At 39.6% G+C, this 24,711-nt stretch overlaps 1 protein-coding gene and 1 pseudogene across 3 annotated transcripts in view; one reads left to right on the top strand and one right to left on the bottom strand.

The window, feature by feature from the left end:
• The window catches only part of EGF (epidermal growth factor), a 141,863-nt gene that overhangs the window by 108,887 nt on the left and 8,265 nt on the right, over positions 1 to 24,711 (top strand). For all 3 annotated transcript variants that reach the window (XM_077142552.1, XM_077142551.1, XM_077142553.1), the window contains 3 exons: positions 4,120 to 4,242; positions 5,514 to 5,658; positions 9,505 to 9,669. In XM_077142552.1, coding sequence (XP_076998667.1) covers positions 4,120 to 4,242; positions 5,514 to 5,658; positions 9,505 to 9,669 — 433 coding nt within the window. The remainder of the gene's footprint in view (positions 1 to 4,119; positions 4,243 to 5,513; positions 5,659 to 9,504; positions 9,670 to 24,711) is intronic.
• LOC143668497 (GMP reductase 2 pseudogene) lies at positions 2,161 to 3,988 on the bottom strand (annotated as a pseudogene).

The raw sequence follows: 24,711 nt of genomic DNA, 5'->3' as shown, positions 1-24,711 counted from the left end.
CGAAGGCAGTCTTTGCTTGCAATAAACATATTATCTAGAAGAAATGCAGCCATGGTGGATGGTGAAGAAACGTACAAATCAAAAGAGAAGTAAAAATCACAATGGGAGTTCTGAGCTAGGAGAAGTCATATAAGGGTGGAAATATTGGGAAAGGTTTTGTTTCAGTTTGCTGATGCTGCCAGAATGGAATATACCAGAAATGGACTAGCTTTTACAAAGGGAAGTTATTAGGTTACAAATTAACAGTTCTAATTCCATGAAAATGTCCAAATTAAGGCCTCAATAGGAGGATATCTTTATTCAAGAAAGGCGAATCACATCTGGGTTTTTGTTTTTTGTTTTTTGTTTTTTGTCACATGGGAAGACTTATGGTGATGTCTGCTGGCCCTTCTCTCCTGGGTTGGTATCAAAATGGCCCTCTCAACTTCTGTGGGTACTTCTGGCTTCTCCTGGAATGTTTTCTTTCCCTAAGCATCTGGGGGTCCTCTGTTAGTTTCTCAAGGAAAAACTCTGGGTTTCATCTCCTATTTTAGCATTTCCTGGGGCATTTTCTGTCTCTAACCATCTCTCTCCCACTGTATCCATCACTTGGCTTCACCTCTCTACTTTTTGTATGCTTTCTGTCTTTTATTCTCTTCATATAGGACTCCAGTAAAAGGATTAAGACCCACCTTGAATGGAATAACATCTCCATGGAAACAACCAAATCAAAAGGTCCCACCCAACAATAGGTCTGCCCCCACAAGATTGGATTTAAAAAGCATGTTTTTTTCTGTGGTGCGTAGTTTCAAACCAGCACAGGCGTCATGGAGGAAGTGTTATCTAAGATGGATGTTGAGAAAAGAATAAATTTTTGCTAGACAGAAATGTGAAGGAGTGAGATATATACCAAACAAGAGAAATCACAGGTCTAATTTGTGGGTAGAGATTAGCCCAGCAGGAGCTAAGTATGGGTTATATGTGAGGGAATCACAGAAATGGAGGCCAGTTAGATGGATTGGGTTGCAGTTCTGGAAGACTGGAATCAGAAAGTGAGTCATTAGGGTTTTAATTCTCAAGGCCAATGCTGACCGATAGAAATATGAGTCACACTTTATGAAAAGTTAAAAAGAAACAGGTGAAATTAATTTAAGAATATATTTTATTTAATCCAGTATATCTAAATATTAACATTTCAACATGTAAGCAACATAAAAATCATTAATGGGGCATTTACTTTTTTTTTTTTTAATTTTGACACTGTGTTTTCAAAATTGACATGTGTTTTGCAGTTACAGCATTTCAGATCGGACTAAATGCATTTCAGGTGCTCAGCATCCACCTCTGGGCAGCTGCCACCATATTGGGCGGCATGGCTGTAGACGATGGGGAGTCACCAACATTTGAGTGAAGTGGTGCAATAATGGGAGATGTGGTTAGGAAGATGATTCTGACACTGATGTTTGTGAGTGGAGTGGGGAGAGACGGGCTGTAGGGAATTTAGTGGGGCTGCTTCGCTTGTGATTTACAGTAATTAATTGAGAAGTATAAGGACCTGTATGTTAGGGTGGTGGTAGTTGAGAAAGGAAAGTGTTGGTAGTTGGGAAAGAAAGGGTGATTTAACTTATACCTATGTAAAAAAAAAATATTTTATTTGGTATGACATGTATGCCAGTGGCTGGATGTCTATTTGTAAAAGTTAAATATGAATCTTGAGGATCTGAACATCTAAACATTTGCCTAGGGATAATTTACCAATCTCCAACCTTCCCTCTTAGTTACCCATGTTGGGACATCTCTTTTCCTTCCAAGTAGGAGGGATACATCCAGATGTAAGCCAGGAGCTTAGCTGAATGAATATGCAGTGAGGCACTGAGTTCATCTCTTTCTTTCCAACATATACAGTATTGTTATTATTATTATTATAAAGATTCAAAGGTCTCCTTTAATGCAGCTGATTAACAAAACATGATTCTAAAAACCTTCCTCTTCCAGACCAAGGCCATATCAGAAACTTATATATGAATCAGTGCCTTTTCCTTTTACTCATCTTCAGGATGCTTGGTCCCCAGATTCCCATTTGAGAGTTTTCCTTCATTTCCTCAGTCTCTTCCTTGCTTCTGCTCCAGTGAGTGCCGTGGACATTTTGTGTGTGAAGAAAGAGAACATAACGTTACTGCAGGAGCCCTCAGGAGTGAAATGATAGGAAATAACTAAAAAGTAAATAGTTACTGTAGCTGGAAAGGGCAAGGGACCCACTTGGGGGGGCCTATAGTGAAGTGCTGATGCTTTAAGAGGATAGAACTGCTCAGGTCTATTTGTCATCACTGAAGTTTGGGTTCATCTGCTGGGTGACACGGATGAAGGTAGTTCTTCAGTTCAACTCCTTCAGCTTAGCTGCTCTGACATAGGTACGTGTGGAGCAGATCCCTTCAAGGATATCTCAGATGGTGTGTTCCTCATCCCTTTAAAGAGAACCGCCAGCATCTTGCCCTCTGAGACCCTGTACTCGGCCTGTCCCCAGCATATTTCTTCATGGCCATTTTGGAACTCATTCCATAGAAGAGCTTGTACTTCTTGTCATCCCTTTAGATGAGCTCACCAACTGACTTGCCCAGCCAGCACGCCACCCAGCATCACAGAGTCAGCCCCTGCCCTGAAAGTGTTGGCCACATCCCCAGGACAGCTGGAGCCTCCATCTCAAATGATGTGGCCTTTGAGACCATGAGCAGCATCTACACACTCCATTACTGCACCAAGCTGTGGATACCCTGCTCCAGTTTTCTTCCGGGTGGTATATACAGAGCCTGGCCCAGTTCCCACTTTGATGTCGTCAGCCCCTGAGAGGATCAGTCCTTTCATTATCTTGCCTGTTACCACATTCCCCACCATGATGTGCTTCCACACATCCTTTACACGTTCAACAAAGTGTTCAGAGCAGCCATTTGCCACATCCAGGCATATACATTTCACCTGGGGAATAGTTTCCAGAATCTTCTCCAGCTGCTCAAAGTCAGAGGAACCTGTGCCTGAGCTGACTGCCAGATGCTCGAGACACTCAGTATTCTGAACAGCTATCTCTTTCCACAGTTTAAGGCTGCAGTGCTTATGGATAGCAGTGAAGAGGGAGAGCTTACAGAGAACCTTGGCCATTTCAAGGTGCCACCATATCTATATTGGTGGCAATCATGGGATCCCTGTGTATACTTGCTTTGAGTTCCGAAATGAAAAGGATCCTGTGAGATCCACCTCACTTTGAGGCTTAAGGGTGCTAGCGTTTGCAAGATATCCCTGACATCCAGTTTCACTTTGTTGTCAGTGAGGCAGGGCGGGAACCTTGGGGCAGTGGCGAATCTGAGGTTCCTGTTACAGTGGCCCAGGTGGCGGATGACCGAGGCTCCCCTTACCTAGCAACCTGGCTTTGTGGGTCACACCGTCCAGTTCTGCAGTAGAGCCATTAAACCTAAAAATGTATAGAGTTCTGAGAACAGGCATAATGACAGAAGGTGAAGTTGCTCCCTGGCTTAGTTTCCCAGGCTGTTGTGGCAAATACCATACACTGGTTGGCTTCAACAACATGCATCTATTGTCTCACGGTTTTGGAGGCTAGACATCCAAAATCAACGTGTTGGCGAGCCATCCTTTTCTCCAGAGTCTGTGATTGCACTGTGGCAGTTGCCCATCTCGCGTTCCTTGCTGGCCTCTTCTGCCTTCTGGCTGCTTCTTCTGGCTTCTGGTTTCTCCTCAGTCTTTTGAATTTCCTCTCTTTATAAAGGCCTTCATTCGTAAGGATTAGGGCCCACCCTGATTCACTTTGGCCACACCTAAATAGGATCCTTGGAAAACCTATTCACAAATGAGTCCACACCCTAGCTCACCTTAACATGGTCACACATACTATTCACAAATGAGCTCACACCCACGGGAAAGTTAAGACTTGAACATGTCTCTTTTGTTGAGTGCATGATTCAATCACCAACACTCCACCCTCTGGATCCCGAAAAGACATGTTCTTTCCACGTGTGGTATGACAGAAATTGAAGATGCTCCCCTACCTGAATTTTAGGTTTTCCAAATGTGGGACCTTCTTTCCTCCCCTGTGCTCCACTTTTCTCTTCCCAACTCCCATGTTTCTGACAGATGTCGATGAGTGCCAGCTGGGTGTGCATACCTGTGGCGAAAACACCACCTGTATCAATACAGAGGGAAACTACACCTGTGAATGTGCTGGTGGCTGGTCTGAACCTGGACCAGTTTGCCCTGGTAGGTTGGCAAGTGGCCCAGATTTGAGGGGAGGGACTGGTTCAAGAAAATTCTGTGCTCCAGTGTATTTTCATTAGAGGTTCCAGATATCATTCAGTTCAAACAGGTTGGAGAGTTTGCTCTCCTGAGTAGTTTGGTGCTGAGCCTGAGAATTTGAAGGAGTCCAAGTTTTCTTAATTTAACAGCAGCCGGAATAAATCCTTTTTTTATTACTCACAATTCAATAAAGGTGGGAACACAGGTGGTTCTCTTTAACAGTGCACCTACTCTCCTGATTTGTAATGTTGATTTCTGGGCTGCTGGAAAAACTTTGCAAGGCTAGGCAAGTCTGTGAGGATGTCTGGACCTTAAGCATTTTGAATCACTTTCAAGGATTTCGAAACATCACTAGAAATTCAGTATTTCTTTATCTGAATCAGAACATTAATAATGGTTGACTCCTGCTTCCTGAACCCTCCTCCCGTAATAGCAGTGTCTTCTCACCATCAGCACCACAAGGGGGGGCGCTCGTTTTGCCCACATCCTGGAGAACCCAATTGAGCTGTTTTCCTTGGGTCTTTCTGTTTTGTTTTGTTTCGTTTTTAGTTTGTAATTTTTGTCATTTTGTTCTCCTTAAAAGTGTTGGAAAGCTGCTCGTAATCAGCTACACACCTTAAAGCTTTTAAGGAGCAGTGAGTCATCCAGTAAAAAGGACCTTCTCCGTTTCCCATGCCGTTTGCTGCGATGTTATTTCCTTTCTGTCAGAGTTGCTGCAGCCTGGTGCCTGAAAGTTAAAAGGCTTTAGGAGAAGGGTAAAATGTTTTTAGAAGAGAGTGTTGTCTGGGGGAATGTTCGAGACTCCCGGGATATTGAGGATCATGGACTGTGCGTTGGAGGATAATTTTTAAGCCCCAAAGAAAAACTGTTGTTCAATGAGACACTCTTCAAACTAGCTGTCATCTCACACAGTTAGGGTGTTTGTGGGTGGCAGGCTGGCTTTTATAATGAGTTCAGTGATTATGGAGCCCTATGGTGGTGTAGGAGTGGCCATTCTCTCAACTTCCTCCAGCATGCCTCGTGTCTGATAATACTGAACCTAGACAAAGGATGGCTGGCTTCATGATGACTGACATAAGGTCTGGTTAGGAAAGTGACACAGTTGCTGGGTCCTGGTAGTTCCACTCTTAGTAATGGACAAATCTCAAAGTGTTCATAGACATAGGTTCCTGATCTTGATACCAGAAGACCCTAATCGCTTCAGAAAATAAAGGCACTGTCTTTGATTCTTCTAGGTTCTACTCCACCCTCTCCTCTCAGGGAAGAGGGCCTCGATCCTGTCAGAAATAGTTACCCCGGATGCCCGCCGTCACATGACGGGTTCTGCCTCCACGGCGGGGTGTGCATGTACGTTGAAGCAGTAGACAGCTACGCGTGCAAGTAAGTCACACTGGTCAGCTCTTTCTATCTGACGCAGAGATACTGGCTAATTTGTAAAATTTATATCGAGGAGATTTCTGCAATTAGATTTTTCTTCAGGGAGAAAATTTTCGACACACACCTATAAATTGTGGGCAGTTTCTACTGCACCCACCCTGTCCCCCACCCCCACTGGCCCATGATGATTGCACATCTCAGGAACTGGTGATTTTTCCTTTGACTTAAATAATCTGAAGTCGCTACAAGTATGATCTGGGGATTAAGCTTATTATTTCGGTTGAAAAACTGAGGTTTGTGAGTGAATTCCTCACACCCTTGGTATATTTTCTGCCAGATATATGGAGCCCATCCATAATGTGTTTCTAGATTTACGAAAGTGTTGTACATGTTCCCAGAGGAAGTTCGTGACTCTGGTTTTCAAAAATAAAAAAAAATAAAAATAAAACATAGCTTTGCTTCCTAATACTTGATTTTTGCAATTTTGTTGTTTAGTGACAATTGCTGGATGTGGCAATTGCTCCTTTTTATTCCCTCCTCAAGCCCCCATGATGGTTTCATGTGGGCCAAGTGTCAACCTGTGGGCACCTCACTCTACTGTGCTCACTCGGGAGACCTGTGCCTGGGAGTGGTTAATAAAACATACACACACACAATATCTACCTCAGCATCAAATTTGTTTTTAATTAATTTCATGTTTTCGGTATGAGGGAAATGATAGATACTGAAAACCAAATACGTCTCCGGTGGCTAGACTCCTGACTGATAATTTTCTCTGTGCCCAAGGAAGGAGTGATAAAATATTCTGATCCTCACAAACAGATGCTATAAGCTTAAAGGCTGTTATTATTTTATTAATAATAATGAGCAGAAGCATAGTCTAAATTATTAGAAGAATGAGTTATATTCTGACAAAGTGCGTGACCTTGCATTATAAATCATGTCAACCTGACAAAAGTAATGAAAGATGCTGATGAATATTAGTAAAAATGACTCAGTTCTAATAGTATTCTGTTTTTCTGTTCATATTTGCATGCTTAATCTTTTAACCTTAGATCAAGCTGGTACTGAAATGAGTTATCCTTGATTTAAATGTTAAGAAACAAATTTTTACCTGTTCATTGTTTCTTATTACTCCAAGTGATGAAATTAAGAAAAAATGTGTCCTGGTTTATTTGGTCATGGTTTGTTTTTCTCTATAAGAATTTAACTTTGGATTACAAAAGATATTTTAATAACATAGAGGGTATTGCAGGGCTACATGTTGCATTTAGTATGGTATTTGAATGTGGCCCTGTTAGTGTCGATTCATTAAATGATTGATGAGCTCTTTAGAACGGTTTTCCTTTCTGTCATTAAATCTTGGTGAAAATATCATATTCCCCTGACAATGTTTTAAACACGAGTTGCTACAAAATGACAATTAAACTGGAGATAGTACTCAAATTTATGGACCTTTAATCAGAAGCAATTTAAAAAATATTGCCAGAGTTCACAATAATCAGGATCATAAGTTTGTTTCTGAAATCCACATTTAATAAAAATGTGGTTTAATCGAGAATTCAACCCTTCCCTCCTCTTGCCCTGATGACCTCAACTTATGTTTTATTGATTCCATAATAACAAATCTCTAGGGAGTGCTTACCAAACCAACTTTTATTAGAGACACTTCATAGACCTCATTCCATGCAATCGTTCTTAGTGCTGTGAGCAGATTTACGAAGGGCTAGTTTTCCTTCCTTGCTGAGAGGCAGTGGAAGTTTCCTCAGATAAGTAGAACCTGAGGCTATCCCAAGGTGATCAGAGGAAGTCAGAAGTGGAAGTTGCTAAGTCCAAGATGTCCCTGGAAGGTTTCCTGGTCTAGAGACTCTCAAGAGGATCCAAACCCCTGAGCTCAGAGAAGGTCCTCATTCATTCCGGTTTAGTTTTGAACCCACCCAGCCCCTTCTGAGCAGGTCTTCTTTTGACCAAGATACCCCAACACTGGCCCTGTTGAAGATTTCATGAAAGAATGGGTTGTGGGCTCAAATTTGAGAAATACTGCATACTCTAGCCCTCACTTACTGAAGCATAGCATACCACAGCACATTAAAATAATTTTTGTCTTGTTTACCTTGGTTTAGCCTAGAATTTCTGTTTGACAGTGGAAATGCAAACTTATTGGGCCATGGAATCTCTTGACTGTTTTGACAGAACCACTGACTGATAACCCAAAGAACTAGCGACATGTCGCCCACCCTTGTGAAATGGTGCTCTGAAGGTTGATTGTTTGGGGCCCTTTAAGGCTTAAAGAGACCATCTCATATTGCAACCTGCTTAGCTTCTCAGGACTTTTGTCCACAAGATTGGCCTATTCCTTGAGAGACTAAAATCTCTGACATCAAAGGTGTGACCCATTAACATCCAACAATTTAAAAGCCGAGGGTAGGGCATTGAGAGGAAACTGGCTATAACCAAAGACAGCTAGAGTTAAAACAGTATTCAGAGCAGCCTAAAATAACTCACTGGTCCTTTATGCTTCCTACACTTAGATCCTGCCATCTCTTGCATGATCAGTGCTAGAAGAATAGCTTGTCAGAGGTGAATAGGGCTTAAAACCCTTTTAGAAAAACAGCACGATGTAGTAGAAAGAACACAGACTTTGAAATCATTTTAATCAAACCTGTCATTCACTAGTAGTGTGACCTTGTGCAGATTACTTAACCATTGAGCTTTGTGAACTCACTTATAAAATGTGAATATGCCACTGAAAATAAAAGTAAAAGTGTATGCACTTTTTCTTTAAAGGGGGTGGAGGGAGAGGGCTGCACAATGTCAGACACTTCCCCCCACCCCCTCTGAAAGTGACTCACTAAAGTTAGAACCAAATCTAGAATCACGATCTTTTGGGTCTTTGTCCGAAATATTGTTCACTGTTACCTCTTCCCATGATGGGGATTGTATTAATTCCCTCAAGTCTTTTTAGAATATGGTAGGGACGTGGATAGATAGATAGATTGTTGATTCTAGGGTAACAGGAGGGGATTCCTAGTGAGTGAGCATCAGGAAATGTTTAATAAGGGGATTTTATGGTTGATGCTCTTGTGAAGAATAATGCTTTAAAATTGTGCTTGTTTTCTACCCTAAATCCCAGTTTCTTTCAGCATGTATTCCCAGTAGATGGCAGCATTGTTTCATTTGCTTTAATATAAAGGGTCAGTATATATGTTAGTCACTGGTAATTCTAGTAACAATTGCACTATTCCAAGTGCAGCCCTCTCCCTCCACCCCCTTTAAAGAAAATAGGCAAATGCCTGTGTGTCACCACTAGGACCATTTCTCTTGGGCTAGAAATGATTTTTTTTTTTTTTAAGGACAAGAAAATACTTCCTCAGCAAAGTAGCTGGCTACCTGGTCAGAGATTCTGCACATTCATTTAAAGTCTGGTCTTCAGCGCTTCAAACGCTTCTTTCCTTTGACCTACACTCATTGCAATCTGGCCAGACATTTATTTCAAAAAACTCCCTTGGCTCCTAGGGCAGAGTTGCTTTGTGTTGGTCTTAAAAGGTGCCTCCTCAGGATTGCAGATGAACCAAAATTGATCTTTAATCAATGTTTTGTAATGCCCTTTGGAGGCAGTATGCAAATAATCCCCCATCAATCCCAGAGCAAACAGACCAAAGGGGGACATCCACGCTGCTCTAAGAGGTAAACCATAGTACTTTCAACTGACCCCTGATGGATTTCCCATGTGCTTCCAGAGGGCTGAGCCTGAAGAGCAGAGGCTAGGGGGTGGCTGATGTTGGGCTGAAAAATACAAGCACTTTTGGCCAGCGGTTACTGATGATCTCTATCTGTGTGTTGTCACAGCTGTGTTGTCGGCTACGTTGGGGAGCGATGTCAGCACCGAGACTTGTGGGAGCTGCGCCACGCTGGCCCAGGGCAGCAGCAGGACATCGTGGTGATAGCCGTCTGCACCGTTGTGCTGGCCCTGGGAATCCTGCTCCTGGCGATCTGGGGGGCTCACTATTACAGGTGATCCTTTCTTTCCGTTGGTCCTATAAGCCTCTTTCTCTCTCCCAGGGGGAATGCTGTCTCCCTGAGATGAGTTACTCTTTACACTATATTTAAAAAGTGGTATAACAGCAAAAAAAAAAAAAAAAAAAAAAAAAAAGAAGGAAAGAAAGAAGAGAAAATCACCCAGGATTTTGCTGCCCTAAAACATCAGTGGTTTGCTTTTCCTTGTTCCATTCCAGTCCCCGCGTAGTTTCTGTGGCTTTCTAACTGGATGTGGTTGCTACGGTCCTAAGGTGTTCATGATAATATAATCTGCTTCTTTTCCTTAAGCATCACATGTTCCCCACACCCCACCCCATAGCCTGCATAACTGTAATTTTTTCAAGGCTCCTTCAATTGATTTGATATCCCACAAAGTATTAATTTTTATCAAAGAAAATCTATATCTGTCCTAACTTGGAAGGAAGTTTCTGGTCCTTGGATTTTGCATTTCTGATAACTTCAAGTTAATATTTGAAGCAATATTTGTACACTTAGTTATTTTTAAATAACACAACATTAGGGTAAAGGATTAGGCATAATATCTCCCATTTTCTTTAAAAGTAGGAGAGCATCCTCTAGTATTATTAGCATATAAAAGCAATCAGTGTACTGTTTTAGTTTACGCTATATAAAGTCAGTTCTTGAAATTTTGGGGCTGAAGGGACTGTATAGGATTATCTAGCTCAGCCCTATCATTTTATGAATGAACAACCACTTAACTAATAGGTGCAGATTCCCTGAAAATGTACAAAGTAGGGCAGATAACTGCAAATAAAACTCCAGCCACCTTGCAACCACAACCACAATGACTCGGGTGGTAACCAGCATGTGCTCCAGAAAATTCAGCGTGTCAGTCAACTGGAACCCATCTGCAGTCCAGCTGTGCTCTAGTGTAGTGGTTAAGAGCACAGGGCATGGAATCAGATCGTACAGACTCAAATCCCAGTTCATGCCTAAGTAACTTTTGGCTTGTTACTCAACTTCTGTATTCATTAATTTCCTTTTGCTATAAAATGGGGACAAGAATAATCAGAAGATTAAATAAGCTTATCCAAGAAAGAGCTTAGGATAAGTCCTGCATATAAGATTTAATAATACAATCTGTTGTTATTATTATGACTTTCCATGCACTGTCATCTTCCCCAAAGAGTCACAGACTTCACACCCTTTTCTACCACAGGCTGAGAAATAAAATTCTCAGACACTAACTGGGAATTTGAATTCAATGGTCCATCAGTAATTATTGCACTTTTTAGCTTGAGATCTTGGATGTTTGTTTATGGGAAGAATATAGAAAAAAAAAAAGTAGATGCTTGGCAGAAAGTGTAGGAAAAAAATGGATGCAAGAAACTTAAATTTATATGTGCCATAATTTTTAAGTATTTTTCTTATTTGATATAATAAGTATTTCTGAGGTTCTATTGATGTTTTCCAGAGTTCTGAATTGAAAGCTAGTGGCAAATTGCTGTGCTTTCATGACTTGAAATTAAAAGACTAGCTCAGCTGAGAGATTACCAAAACCTTTACATGCAGATAAGAAAGTCTTCAGGTTCTCATACTCGTATTTCTGAAAGCAAAAGTGAGAAGGACTGTATCATCAGAACCCTTTCTTTAGTTCTTTTTTTTAAGGAAATATATCCAGAGCGGTAAAGTTATTCCTAGGCTGATCTATAGTTACTTACCTAACAGTTCTTATAAGTGTAACTGCTTACCCACTGCCAATTTCCAGCTATATTCTAGACTGTATTTGTACTTTATATATATATATATATCAATTTTGATGAGATCAGATTAAATGGCTGGTCTAAATATCCTCAAGACGAGCACTGAGTTTTTTGAATTAGGCATGTTAAATAATTTTCTTTGAAGACTTAGAATCAGTTATTTCCTCCCCTTCTACATTCTCTGCTTGACTTTCTAGATTGAGTGTTTGACATCATCTTATGTCTTTCAAAAGACAATGAAACAATGCTGTTTAAAGTATCCAATTACGATAACTTCAAGAAACTTGACTACTTGGAAGGACCACTTATAAGAAAATAAATTGGAAGTGTTCTATCAGAAACTCTAACTTTGTAACTTACTTTGGGACTTTTATATTAGAGATTGGCTACTATTTTTTCCTTGAATCTTTTATTGAAAACAATTAACAAATAATCCATACTATCTCCTGGTACCATCTGTTACATTGCATGCAAAACTCCTGGAATGGGACTTACACAGCAGCTGGTATCTTTCTTATCACTCTTCCCCAGATGCCTTGGTCGAGCTGTTTGACAGAGGCTTGCACTTCTAAAGGAAATTAAGCTGCATAGACAGTGGTGCTCTGGAATCTTGAGGCTGGCTGGTGCTCTTCATATCTTTTCTTTCTTTGCCTCCTAATAAATGGCTGCTGGTGTACATACGTTATGTGCCCATATCTCTCTCTTTACAAGTTATTGCTCTGAGAACAGAAATCTTGCATTAATGCTAGACCCGAACTCTCCCCCCAGTGCACCATGCCTTGTAAAGACTTAGTGCTTAATATTTGACCAATATTTAAAACTGGATACAGTGGTAGGAGACCTATTCTATTTCCTGGCTTGGCAACTGTGAAGCAGTACTGTCTTTGATCTTCCACTCCTTCCATTCTTGTAATTCCTTTATGAGCAGGAGATTGCAGTGGGCCAGTGGAAGGGGGTTAGGCTTTCGCGTCATTATGAACAGTTCCAGCACTGCCCTGAGTGCCTGTGTGCCTTGGGTGAATCATTGCCATCTCTAAGCCTTACTGCCTTCAGTAATAAAAAGGAGCTAATATAGGCTGCCTCACAGGGTGGCCGTGATCTTATATTCACAGGCTCTCTCCCCTCAAGAAAACAAAACAAAATAGTAAGCCCCCTTAAGGTAGAGATTTTGTTATCTTGTTTTTCCATCGCTATGGTCATAGCATCTAGAATGGAGCCAGGAATGTAGTTAGTTCTCAGTAGGTATCTGTTGAATTAATGAGTGCAGAGCTACTGTTACCACCCAAAGTGGGCTTATTGCCCAATGCACACAGAAGTCAATGCCAGGACACCAGGATTTTGAGAGAAGAAAGAGTTTACTGTGAGCAGCTCAGCAAAAAAGATAGGAGGTAATCTTCAATTCTGTTTCCCTGAGCAGAAGGAGCCTGGGGGCTTTTGACCATTTAGGAAAGGCAGGTTTAAGGGAGTGGCTAGGATAGGGTGTGATGATGTGGGTGGGTTAAAGGGTAGGCTAAGGTGGAGCATGCACAGTTCCAAATCATGCTACTTCATGCATCACCTGTCCAAAAATGGCGACTTAGCATGCTCAGTGGGTGTTACTGTTATAGTTAGGCAAAGGTTACTTGAGGTCAGGGCTTCTCTTGCCAGTGCTTGTCCTAGCTGGCTAGAACCAACTCTAGAAGGTGCTGCAAAGGGAGAGGAAACAACAAGTTTATTTGTCCTGAAGCAAGCATCTTCTGAATAGACATGAGGAGGTATGCAAGCCTGTATACTTACTGCAAGCCTGTAAGGGAGGGGCTGTTTCAGTGGAAAAGTAGGTTAGTGGGTGGTGGTTTCAGTCCTGCTTTTGTTGTTGTACTCTTCAATCTTGAGTGATGAGGGATGATAACTGCTGTAGCTGTTTCCTGCTGACTTGGAGCATTAGTTAGGATTCAAGGAAAGGAACATTTTACTATGCAGTTGGAGGTATTTTCAGGTCCTGGGCTGAAGAGGTGGCTCCAGGGTGTCCATCTCCCCAGTTTTGGGTAGCTTGGGCACAGGCTGATACCCCTGTTCTCTGAGGATGGTGGAAGAGTATGAGTCCAGTGGGCCACAGTCTCTGGGACACAAATTTGACAAGGTTTGTAACTGAAGGCCCAAATATGGGGAGCACTACTATTATGATTGGGCTTAAAATGGGTAAGAGCCAAGACAACTTGGGTAAGTAGCTTTTAATTGACTCCCAAAAGATTTGTATAGATGAGTTATTCATAGTGTGTAGTCAAGTGGCTTGATTGTACAGCTTCTGAATATTTAACTCACTCTGGCTGGAGGTATTTACTACCCAAGTGCAGCAAGTAGGTATTTGCTATCATGCATACTCCTCCTTGTTCTGCTAAAAGATAGTCTAAGGATATCCAATTGTCCCATGACTACATTTACCAAAGAGTCAATAGAGGCTCAAATGAACTGAAGTGCTGTAGCAGTGAAGATAGCAAGTTCCTAAGCCCTTGCTTATATAAAGGTGCTTCAGGGTAAACAAACCCACCCCAAGGGCTAATAGCTCTGTATCTAATCCTAATCCAGCAACATTTATGCTTAGTTCCCATTCATGTCAGATATGGTTAGTAGGTTGCTATATTGACATCAAGTTTTAAATACCCTAGAGTACATTGACCTTTAATCGGGACATTATTTACACATTGGAAAATTCCGACCTGGGTGTCAAAGGTATCTTCTTCAAAACCTTTAGAAGTTAAATGGTTTATGGGGCTTCTGTTCTAGTTTGCTAGCTGCTAGCAGAAATGGAGTGGCTTTTAAAAAGGGGAATTTAATGAGTTGCTAGTTTACAATTCAACCGAGAAAATGTCCCAATTACAAGTCTATAGAAATGTCCAATCCAAAGCATCCAGGGAAAGATACCTTGGTTCAACAAGGCCGATGAAGTTCAGGGTTTCTCTCTCAAGTAAGAAGGTACATGGCGAACACAGTCACAGTTTCTCTCTCATCTGGAAAGGCACATGGTGAACAGGGTCGGGGTTCCTCTCTCATCTGGAAGGGCACATGGCAGACATGGCATCATCTACTAGCTTTCTCTCCTGGCTTCCTGTTTCGTGACGCTCCCTGGGAGACATTTTCCTTCTTCATCTCCAAAGGTCGCTGGTTGGTGGACTCTGCTTCTCATGACTATGTCGTTCTGCTCTCTCTGAATCTCCTTCATTCTCCAAAATGTTTCCTCTTTTATAGGACTCCAGAAACTTATCAAGACCCACCCAAGACGGTGGAGACATGTCGTCACCTAATCCAGTTTAACAACCACTCTTGTTTAAATCACATCTCCAGGGAGATGATCTGATTACAGTTTCAAACATACAGTATTGAATAGGGATTATTCTGCCTTTATGAAATGGGATTTTGATTAAAACATGGCTTTTCTAGGTGACATACATCATTTCAAACCAGCACAGCTTCCATAGATAATTACATATCCATTTAGGCACAGAGAATTTCCCAAGAAGTTTTCTGTAAGGTTTGTATTTGCTGAAATATTTTAGGTCTAAATATTTTAGGGCTGACAAAGAGCTTATTTTATAAGGTTCATGTAAGGAGGGTAACTTTTAGGAGGGGTTTTCATCCAATTATCCCATCTTCTTATATGATAATTCCCAATTTTAGTTATTATGAGATCTTTTGATGGTATAATAGGTGTAAACTTCCCCTTCCATAGTTATAGTTCCCTTTGTGAAGTCCTGTAGATTGCTTTATTACTTGGAACTCCATCACTGCATGGTTGCATGTTGTTTAATTATAGTTGTCTGCGTAGACTCAGAATATACTAGCTCCATGGGCATATAGAATGTGGGGCAGCTGAAAGAAGCTTAAGGGTTGAGTTCCATATCCCCCATCCCTTTCCAGGGTATGGTTATAATGGGGGCAAAATCGAAGCAAGGGAAGGAGCCAAGGATAAGCAGTTCTTCTCTGGGAAGCTCAAACTTAATATCCTGGTGACCTGTTAGTGAGATTAACTCAGGATCTTGGAAGAAACTGGTCATGGGTATAGTAATGTAGGAGTTGGGTTTTGTATAGAGATTAGGGTGGCATATCCAGCAATTGTGCAACTGTCCTCCCCAGGCTAAGGCTTGAGATGATTTTATCACAAAGTTTTCCTTCCAATTCTCCTTTACCTTAAAGCAAGAAAGTTTATAGTTGGATAGAATCATGAGAGTCTGTATAAAGTAAAGAATCTCATAATTTCAGTCCTAAATAGCACAATTAGAAGGCTATATGGTATGTTATGCCTTCTCATATAATTCTTACTGACAGCAAAGAAAATGATCCTGACCACTAGGCAAGAGGCAAGCAGATATTAGTCTATGAAAGGTAAAAAAGAGAATCCAGCAAGTAATGAAAAGGGGAGTGCATGGGAAATCAGTACTATCTACATTAGTCGTCACTTATCTTTGACTCTTTTAAAAAGTAACTTCAGGTCTGTGACAGGTTCACAGGTATAAACGGAAGGTGAGGAGGGATTTCTGTTGGGATGGCAGCCTTGCTTCAGTGACAACAGCTCCACTGAGGCTTTAGCCTTCTGAGGAGAGGGTGGCGAATCACCTTCTTGGGTGGGGATAACTTTCACTCTTGAGTGATGAATCCAAGGCTGGATTCCCTGTAGCTTGACAGAATAGTGAGTAACAAGCAAGACCTGATAGGTCCTCTCGCACTGGGCCCTAGTCAGCTAGCTGGGTGCTGTATCTTCCAGTTTCTAAGAAGTACCTAATCTCCCAGTTTTATACAGTGTAGGAGGATATCAGTGAGGAATAGAAGCCAGTCAGAGGCATATTAGTGTATTTCAGAGATGGTGCTCCTGATTGGACATACGTTATGTTTTTTTTTTTAATTTTCATCTCTGAATGATATTGCTTGAACACCTCATTTATCCTATTTTGCTGTGGTGCTCCTCTTTTTTAAAACATTTTTTATTGTGAAATATATAAATACAAAGAAAAAGTGCTAATTTTCAAAGCACACTTCAGCAAGTAGTTACAGACAGATCATAGAGTTTGTCATGTGCTACCATTCCTTCCACTATTTCAGATTTTTCCTTCTAGCTGTGCCAAACACTGGGGGATAAAAGAAATATCAATACAGTGATTCAGCAGTCATGCTCATTTGTTAAATCCTATTTTCTCTGTTACAACTTCTCCTTCTCCTTTGATCCTTCTCCCAATCTATAGGGGTATTTAGGCAATGCCTGTTCTGACTTTTTCATGTTGAGAAAGGGTGTTGCCACTAAAGGATAGGGGGATTTATGTAGTTGAATCCCCCTATTAAAATTAGAGACTGGTCCCTCTGGGTTTCAGGATTTATCTAGCCTAGGAACCCTCTGGAAATTATAGGTTCCGGGAAAGGAAACCAGTTCAAGCCCTAGGTGTTCTTAAGAGTTAAGAGGAGTGATGGTGGTTGGGGTTTAGCAAACAATGGCAATTAGCATTATCTAGCTGAAACTTGGGTAAGAGTAGCCTCCAGAATAGTCTCTTGATTCTAGTTGAACTTTCTTAGCCACTGATGTCTTAGTTTATTACATTTCTTTTCCCCCCTTTGATCAGGATGAGGTGAGACTCATCACTGGGAGTCATGTCCCATGTTGCTAGGGAGACCTCTACCCCTGAATGTCATCTCCCATGTAGGGCGAAGGGTAATGATTTTCCTTACAGAGTTGGGTTTAGAGAGAGAGAGGCCACATCTGAATAACAAAAGAGGTTTTCTGGAAGTAACACTTAGGCTTCATTATAGGTAGTCTTAGCTTCTCTACTACAGAAATAAGTTTCATAAGAGTAAGCCTCAAAACCCAGAGCTTGAAATATTTTCTTGAGAGTCCCCAATGGTTGAAAGGGTACCTGGGATTTCCCAGTTTAGAGAGTTTAATAGTTCCATTTTTTTTTTTCCTTCACACCCTCGAGGGACTCTACCAATACTTTTCAATCACTAGCCACCATAGCCTGAGATGTATTGGGGTATTACATTAATCTATACAGAATTATAAGTCTTTGTCTCGTTCTGGACTCCAGGAGTTTGGGTTTTTAAATGAGCCATCCAGACAGGTTGATTTAGTTTGTGATTAAAGACAATTCAGGTTTTAGACAGAACAAACCTCTCTGCCTTTGGTTCATCAGTAGGTGGAGATCTAGAGTACATACACCATTATCTTTTACCCAGGATTCTGATCTACCTTAGTTCAAGCCAGATTGGCTTCATTTTTCTCTAATTGAGGACTGATACTCTTTTTTGTTATTTTAACTGTTATCGTATGTAGCTGTTCTAACTTTCAGGTCTGCAGCACTCCATTGTTGGGTTTTAGGTGTCACAGAATTACTCAAAGTTCCAGGGAAATGTCAGCTAATGCACATATAGCTCAGTTTCTCAGAATCTAGAAATACATTTAGAACTTCAGATTAAGTGTGGCTGCTATAAGGGTTTACAATCTAGGCTCCAATTTTCTTATACAAATTTTCTGAAAGAGGCCTTAGCATATTTCTTCTTCTGTTTCTGGCTTCTTTTTCACAGCACATTGTCTCCAAGGGTTATTCAGTTTGCTGCGTGCCTCTCAACATTGTTCCTTTTTGTAGCCATATCATATTCCATCATATGAAAGTATCACTGTTCAGTGTTCTGCTTCTCGGTCATTGTACCCTCCATCTGTTGCACATCATGGATAATGGCCAAAATAAACAAACCATGCCTTACAGTATCCTCACTTGGTTGTACAATCAGCAGCACTCTCAATTTTTGATGATTTTCATTGTTTCATAGAGACAAAGAACCGATAAACACAGACTCACCAAATATCAAATAAAAACTGCCTCTTATCTTTTGTCCCTCCCCAACCTCCGAGTTATTTGCCCCTGCAAGTAGTTTGGTACTGTTGATGTCTTCCTGTTAGCTGTTGGCCATAGCATCCAGTTTTGTTTTCTCCCTATACCTCTCTACTATTGACTCTTTGTCCAATATCAAAGCTTTGAAATAGTTCATATGAAAACTTATTTGTAATTGTAGATTTAATCAGTGGGATACATGGCACTATACATCCCTGTTAAATCATATTCACCTTCATAGGGCACTTACTTATAACCCCACTAACTAGTTGCCATCACTTCTATCCATTCCCTTGCATTTAAGTTCAACCTCATTGGGTAGCCTTCCCCCATCTCGCACTTCTGTATGCTTCTAGTTCTGCTGTATTCTACAGTGTAACCTCTGAGATTACTTTTACCAGAGTCATAATAGTGAAATCATACAGTATCTGTCCTATTGTGTCTTATTTATTTCACTTAGCATTATGTCCTCAAGGTTCATCCATATTGTCATATGCTTCAGGACCTCCCTTCATTTTACTGCTGTATGATACTCCATTGTATGTATATTCCACATTTTGTTATCCACTTATCTGTTGATGGGCACTTGGATTGTGCCATCTTTTGGCAATTGTGAATAATTGGTGTACAAATCTCTGTTTGTCTCATTGCTTTTAGCTTTTCTGGTTATATATTGAGTATTGGTATTGCTGGTTCATTAGGGCAAATCAATATTTAATTTTCTGAGGAATCGCCAAGCTGTTTTTCACATGACTGCACCATTATGCATTCCTACCAGCAGTGAATGTGTTCCAGTTTCTCCACATCCTCTCCAACATTTGTAGTTTTCTCTTTGTTTAATAGCAGCCATTCTTTTAAGTGTAAGGTGATCTCTCATTGTTGTCTTGATTTGCATTTCCTTTATAGCTAATGAAAATGAGTATCTCTTCATATGCTTTTTAGCCTCTTGCATTTGCTCTTACAGAAGTGTCTATTCATATCCTCTGCCTAATTGGATCATTTGTTCTTTTGTTGTTGAGTTGTATACTTTCTTTATATACACAGGATATCAAGTCTTTACCTGATTATATGGTTTCCAAATATTTCCTCCAATTCAGTTGACTCCCTCTTTACCTTTTTGACAAAGTCCTTTGAAGTACAGAAGCTTTTGATTTTATGGAGTACCCATTTATTTATTTTTTCTTTTGCTGCTTGTGCATTAGACATAAGATTTAAGAAGCTATCTCCTATTACTAGATCTTAAAGATGTTTGCTGCTTGTGCATTAGACATAAGATTTAAGAAGCTATCTCCTATTACTAGATCTTAAAGATGTTTCCCTATATTTTCTTCTAGGAGTTTTACAGTACTGCTCTTTTATTTGTCTTTGATCCATTTTGAATTAATTTTTGTATAGAATGTAAGGTAGGGTCCTCTTTCATTCTTTTTGCTATTGATATCCAGTTCTCCCATACTCATTTATTGAAAAGACTACTCTGTCCCAGTTCATTGGATTTGGAGGCATTATCGAAGATCAGTTGTCCATAGATTTGGTGGTATATTTCCGCACTCTCAGTTAGATTCCATTGATCAATACTTCTATCTTTGCACCAGTACCACACTGTTTTTTACCACTGTGGCTTTATAGTAAGCTTTAAAGTCAGGAAGTATTAGTCCTCCCACTTCCCTTTTCTTTTTTAGGACATCTTTAGCTAATAGCAGTCTCAGGGTTTTCCAAGTATAGGATCATGTCATCTGCAAATGATAACATGATCCTAAGTGTATCCCTTTTATTTCTTTCCTAAGTGTATGCTTTTTATTTCTTTCTCCTGTTTAATCACTCCATCTAGGACTTCCAGTACAATGTTGATAGAAGTGGTGACAATGGTCATCCTTGTCTCATTTCCAATCTTAGGGGGTAAGCTTTCAATCTCTCAGCATTAAGTATGATGCTGGCCATGGGTTTTTCATATATATATGCCTTTTATGATACTGAGTATTTATCAGGAAAGGAAACTGAATTTTGTCAAATGCTTTTTCAGCATCAATCAATATTATTATGTGATTTTTCCCTTTCAAGTTGTTAATGTGCTGTATTATGTTGATTGATTTTCTTGTGTGGAACCACCCTTGCATGCCTGGTATAAACCCCACTTGGTCACGGTGTATAATTCTTTTAATGTGCCATTGGATTTAATTTGTTAGTGTTTTGTTGAGAATTTCTGCATCTATTTCTATTAGGGATATTGGACTATAGTTTTCCATTCTTATAGTGTCTTTATCCAGTTTTGGTAGTAGAGTGATGTTACCTTCATAAAATGAGTTAGTTAGCATTCCTTTTTCCTCAGTGTTTTAGAAGAGCTTCAGCAGGATTGGTTTTAGTTCTTTTTGGAATGTTTGATAAAATTCCCCTGTGAAGTCATCTAGCGATGGGTTTTTCTTTGTGGGAAGATTTTTGATGACTGATTGAATGTCCTTTTTTGTAATTAAGTTGTTGAGATCTTCTATTTCTTCTCAAGTCAGTATAGGTAATTCATGTGTTTCTAGGAATTTGTTCATTTCATCTAAGTTATCTAGTTTTTGGCTTTAAGTCATTCATAGGATTCTCTTATGATTTAAACATTTTTTCAGGATCCATGGTAATGACCTCCCTCTCATTTTTTATTTTCTTTATTTTACCCTCTCTCTTTTTCTCTCTGTCAGCCTACCTAAAGGTCTCCATTGATATTATTGATTTTCTCAAAGAACCAACTTTTGTTTGTTCTCCAGTTTATTTCTGCTGTAATCTTTGTTATTTCTCTTCTTTTACTTGCTTTAGGGTTAGTTTGCTGTTCTTTCTCTAATTTCTCCAGGTGAGCAGCTAAGTCCCCTATTTTTGCTCATTCTTGTTTTTTTTAATATAAGCATATAGGGCAATAAATATCCCTCCCACACTGCCTTTGCTGTATCACCTAAATTCTGATATGTTGTATTTTCATTTTCATTCATCTCTAGATATTTACCAATTTCTCTAGCAATTTTTTCTTTGACCCACTGATTATTTAAGAGTATATTGATTAATTTCTATTTATTTGTAAAAGCTCTGGTTCTTTGGTGATTATTAATTTTCAGCTTCATTCCATTGTGGTCAGAGAAAGTGCTTTGGATAATTTCGATCTTATTAAATTTATAAAGATGGATATTGTGTTCCAGCATATAGTCTAGGTACATGAAACTAGAGAATGTTTCATGTACCTAGAGAAGAATGTATATCCTGATGTTTTAGGATGTAATTATGTCTAATTCATTGATTGCAATGTTTAGATTCTCTATTTTCTTGCTGATCCTCTGTTTAGTTGTTCTATCTGTAGAGAAGAGTGGTGTATTGATGTCTCTCACTATTGTTGGAAATAGCTGTAGTTTCCTTAAGTTTTGCCAATGTTTGCCTCATGTACTTTGGAGCTCCTTGATTGAGATCATAAACATTTATGACTGTTATTTCCTCTTGATGAATAGTCCCTTTTATTAATATATAGTATCCTTCTTTGTCTTTTATGATGTCTTTGCATTTAAAGTCTACTTTGTCTGATATTAGTGTAGCTACCCCTACTTTCTTTTGTTTACAGCTTGTATGGAACATCTTTTTCCATCCTTTCATTTTCAATCTAATTATGTCCCTGGCTCTAAGATATTTCTTGTAAACAGCATATAGATGGATTATATTTTTAAATCCATTCTGCCAATCTGTATCTTTTAATTAGTAAATTTCATCTGTTAACATTCAAAGTTATTACTATAAAAGTGGTTCTTGAGTCTACCATCTTATCCTTTAGTTTTTATTCATTAGATCTATATATTATTTTCCTTCTCTCTGTTTTTATCCTTTAAATTTCTCCAGACCTCCCACTCTAGTCTTTTTGTTTTTTCAGTTGACAGGATTCTCTTTAGTATTTCTTGTAGTGTTTGTCTTTGAAGATTTTACTCTCTTCCTCAATTTTGGAGGATGACTTGGCTGGATAAATCATTCTTGTCTGGTAGCCTTTCTCTTTCAGGATCTTAAATATATCAATTCACTGCCTTTTTGCCTCTATAATGCCAGTTGAGTAGTCTGAACTCAATCTTATGTGTTTTTCCTTGTATATAGTGGATTGCTTTTCTCATGCTGCTTTTAGGACTTTCTGCTTCTCTTCAACATTTGACAGTTTGATTAGAATGTGTCTTAGAGTAGGTCTGTTCATATTTATTCTATTTGGGGTTTGTTGGTCCTCTTTGATTTGCATACTTAAGTCTTTTATAAGGATTGGAAGCTTTCCCTAATTTTATCTTCGACTACCTCTTCTCTTCTCCTTCTCGGACACCAAGATTCTTATATATGTGCACCTTTCATTGTCCATTATTTCCCTAAGATCTAATTCCATTTTTCCCATCTTTCTTGCCATTTGTTCTTTTGTACTCTCTGTTCTCTTTAGCTCAGTTATTCTTCCTTCTGTTTCTTCAAATCTGCTATGGTATGTCTCTAGTATATTTCTAATTTGGTCTACTGTATCTTTAACCTGTGAGATCTTCCATTTTTCTATTTAATCTTTCAAATTCTTCTTTATGTTCTCCTAGTGTCTTCCTGATAGCATTTATTTCCTTATAAATATCCTTGAGTAGTTGTTCCATATTCTGTGTCCCCACCAGTGTTTTGATTTCATTGTTTGATTGGGCCATTTCTGCCTGGATCTTCCTGTACTTTTTAATTCTCTGTTGTGTTTGGGCATTTCACAGGGGCTCAAAATGAGCCTGCTTCTGGTGGCTACTCTTTTTTTAACTTTTTTTTTTTTGTAAAATATAACATATATACAAAGCAAAAAAAGAAAAAGCAATGATTTTCAATGCATACTTCAACAAGTAGTTATAGAACAGATCCCTAATTTTGTCATGGGCTACCATTCCACTATCTCAGATTCTTCCTTCTAGCTACTCCAAAACACTGGAGGCTAGAAGGACTATTAATATATCGATTTAGCAGTCATATTCATTTGTTAAACCCTATTTTCTCTGTTATATAACCTTCTTCTCCTTTCATCCTTCTCCCAATCTTTAGATAATGCACATTCTGACTTTTTCATGTTGAGAAGGGGTGTTGACACTAAAGAATAGGGGGATAAGATTAATTGATAATCTTGGAGAGGCTGGTTCCTCTGGATTTCAGGATTTGTCTGACCCAGGAACCCTCCAGGAATTATAGGTCCTGGGACAGCAAAATTAGTCCATGAAACTTTTACAGGGTCTCAGTTCAAGGCTTGGGTGTTTTTAGAGTTAACGGGAGTGATGTTGGTTGGGGACTAGCAAACCATGGAAATTAGCACTATATAACTGAAGTTTGTCTAAGAGTAGCCTCCAGAATAGCCTCTTGACCCTATTTGATCTCTCTTAGCCACTAATGCCTTATTTCATTACACTTTTTCTCTATCTTTTGGTCAGGAAGGCATTGTTGATCCCACTGTATGAGGGCCAAACTCATCCCAGGGAGTGATGCCCCGTGTTGTTAGGGAGGTTTTCATTCCTGAATGTCATGTCCCAATTAGGGTGGAAGGTAATGATTTTTCTTGCAGAGTTGGGATTAGAGAGAGAGAGGTCACATCTGAGCAACAAAAGAGGTTTTCTGGAAGCCACACTTAGGTCTCATTATAGGTATTCTTACCTTCTCCACTACAGAAATAAGTTTCATAAGGGCAAGATTCAAAATCAAGGGCATGGCCTATTTTGCGGGACCTTCCTGGAGGCTACTCTTATCCTAAGCAAGACAACTGGAAGAACCTTGTCCCAAGTCAGGGTGGTTTCTGGACAAATTTTGGCTGTAGTTTTCTTTAGAGTACGGTTCATCTTTTCAGTTTTGCCTGAGCACAGTGGTCACTAAGGTGCATGTAGCTTCTAATAAATGTTTAAGGCATCTGACACTTCTTGGGTTATTCTGGCAATAAAGGCATTTCCATTGCTACTTTGGATTGAGTGAGGAAAAGAGTCTATTGATGATTCTATGCCTTCTTGGGCTTCTTTCTTTAAGGATTATTGTTTAAGGTTAGGAGTTTTCATGTCAGGATGGGTCTTTACCTGAATCAGTTCAGTCGTTCTGGCTCTTCCAGGCATCCTATCAGCCCACACCTCTGGCTTTACCTTCAAAAGATGGCTTCAGGAATCTGAGAACGAACTCCTTCTCCTAGGTGTAGCAGAGCAGACTAAAGGTTGCAAGTCTTGTTAGGGAGAACTTCAATGTCCAATTTTTCTGCTGTAATGATTACTTGAGCATTTAATTTAATTAATGAATCTTGTCTGAGTAGTGGAAAGGACATAGGACATATAAAGAAAACTGTTTCAAATGGCTATTTCCTATTTGGCATTCAAGGGGTTGCAGAAAAGATTTATTGTTTGAGACTCCAGACATCCCAATAACCACTACAGTACTTGGTGAAAGACTTCCCTGTTCTGGGTTCAAAACAG

This window comes from Tamandua tetradactyla, chromosome 24 (genome assembly GCF_023851605.1).
Source record: "Tamandua tetradactyla isolate mTamTet1 chromosome 24, mTamTet1.pri, whole genome shotgun sequence".
In the NCBI taxonomy this organism is placed as follows: Eukaryota; Metazoa; Chordata; class Mammalia; order Pilosa; family Myrmecophagidae; genus Tamandua; species Tamandua tetradactyla.
The sequence above is the reverse complement of the archived record's forward strand: the minus strand, read 5'-3'. Positions and strand labels throughout refer to the sequence as shown.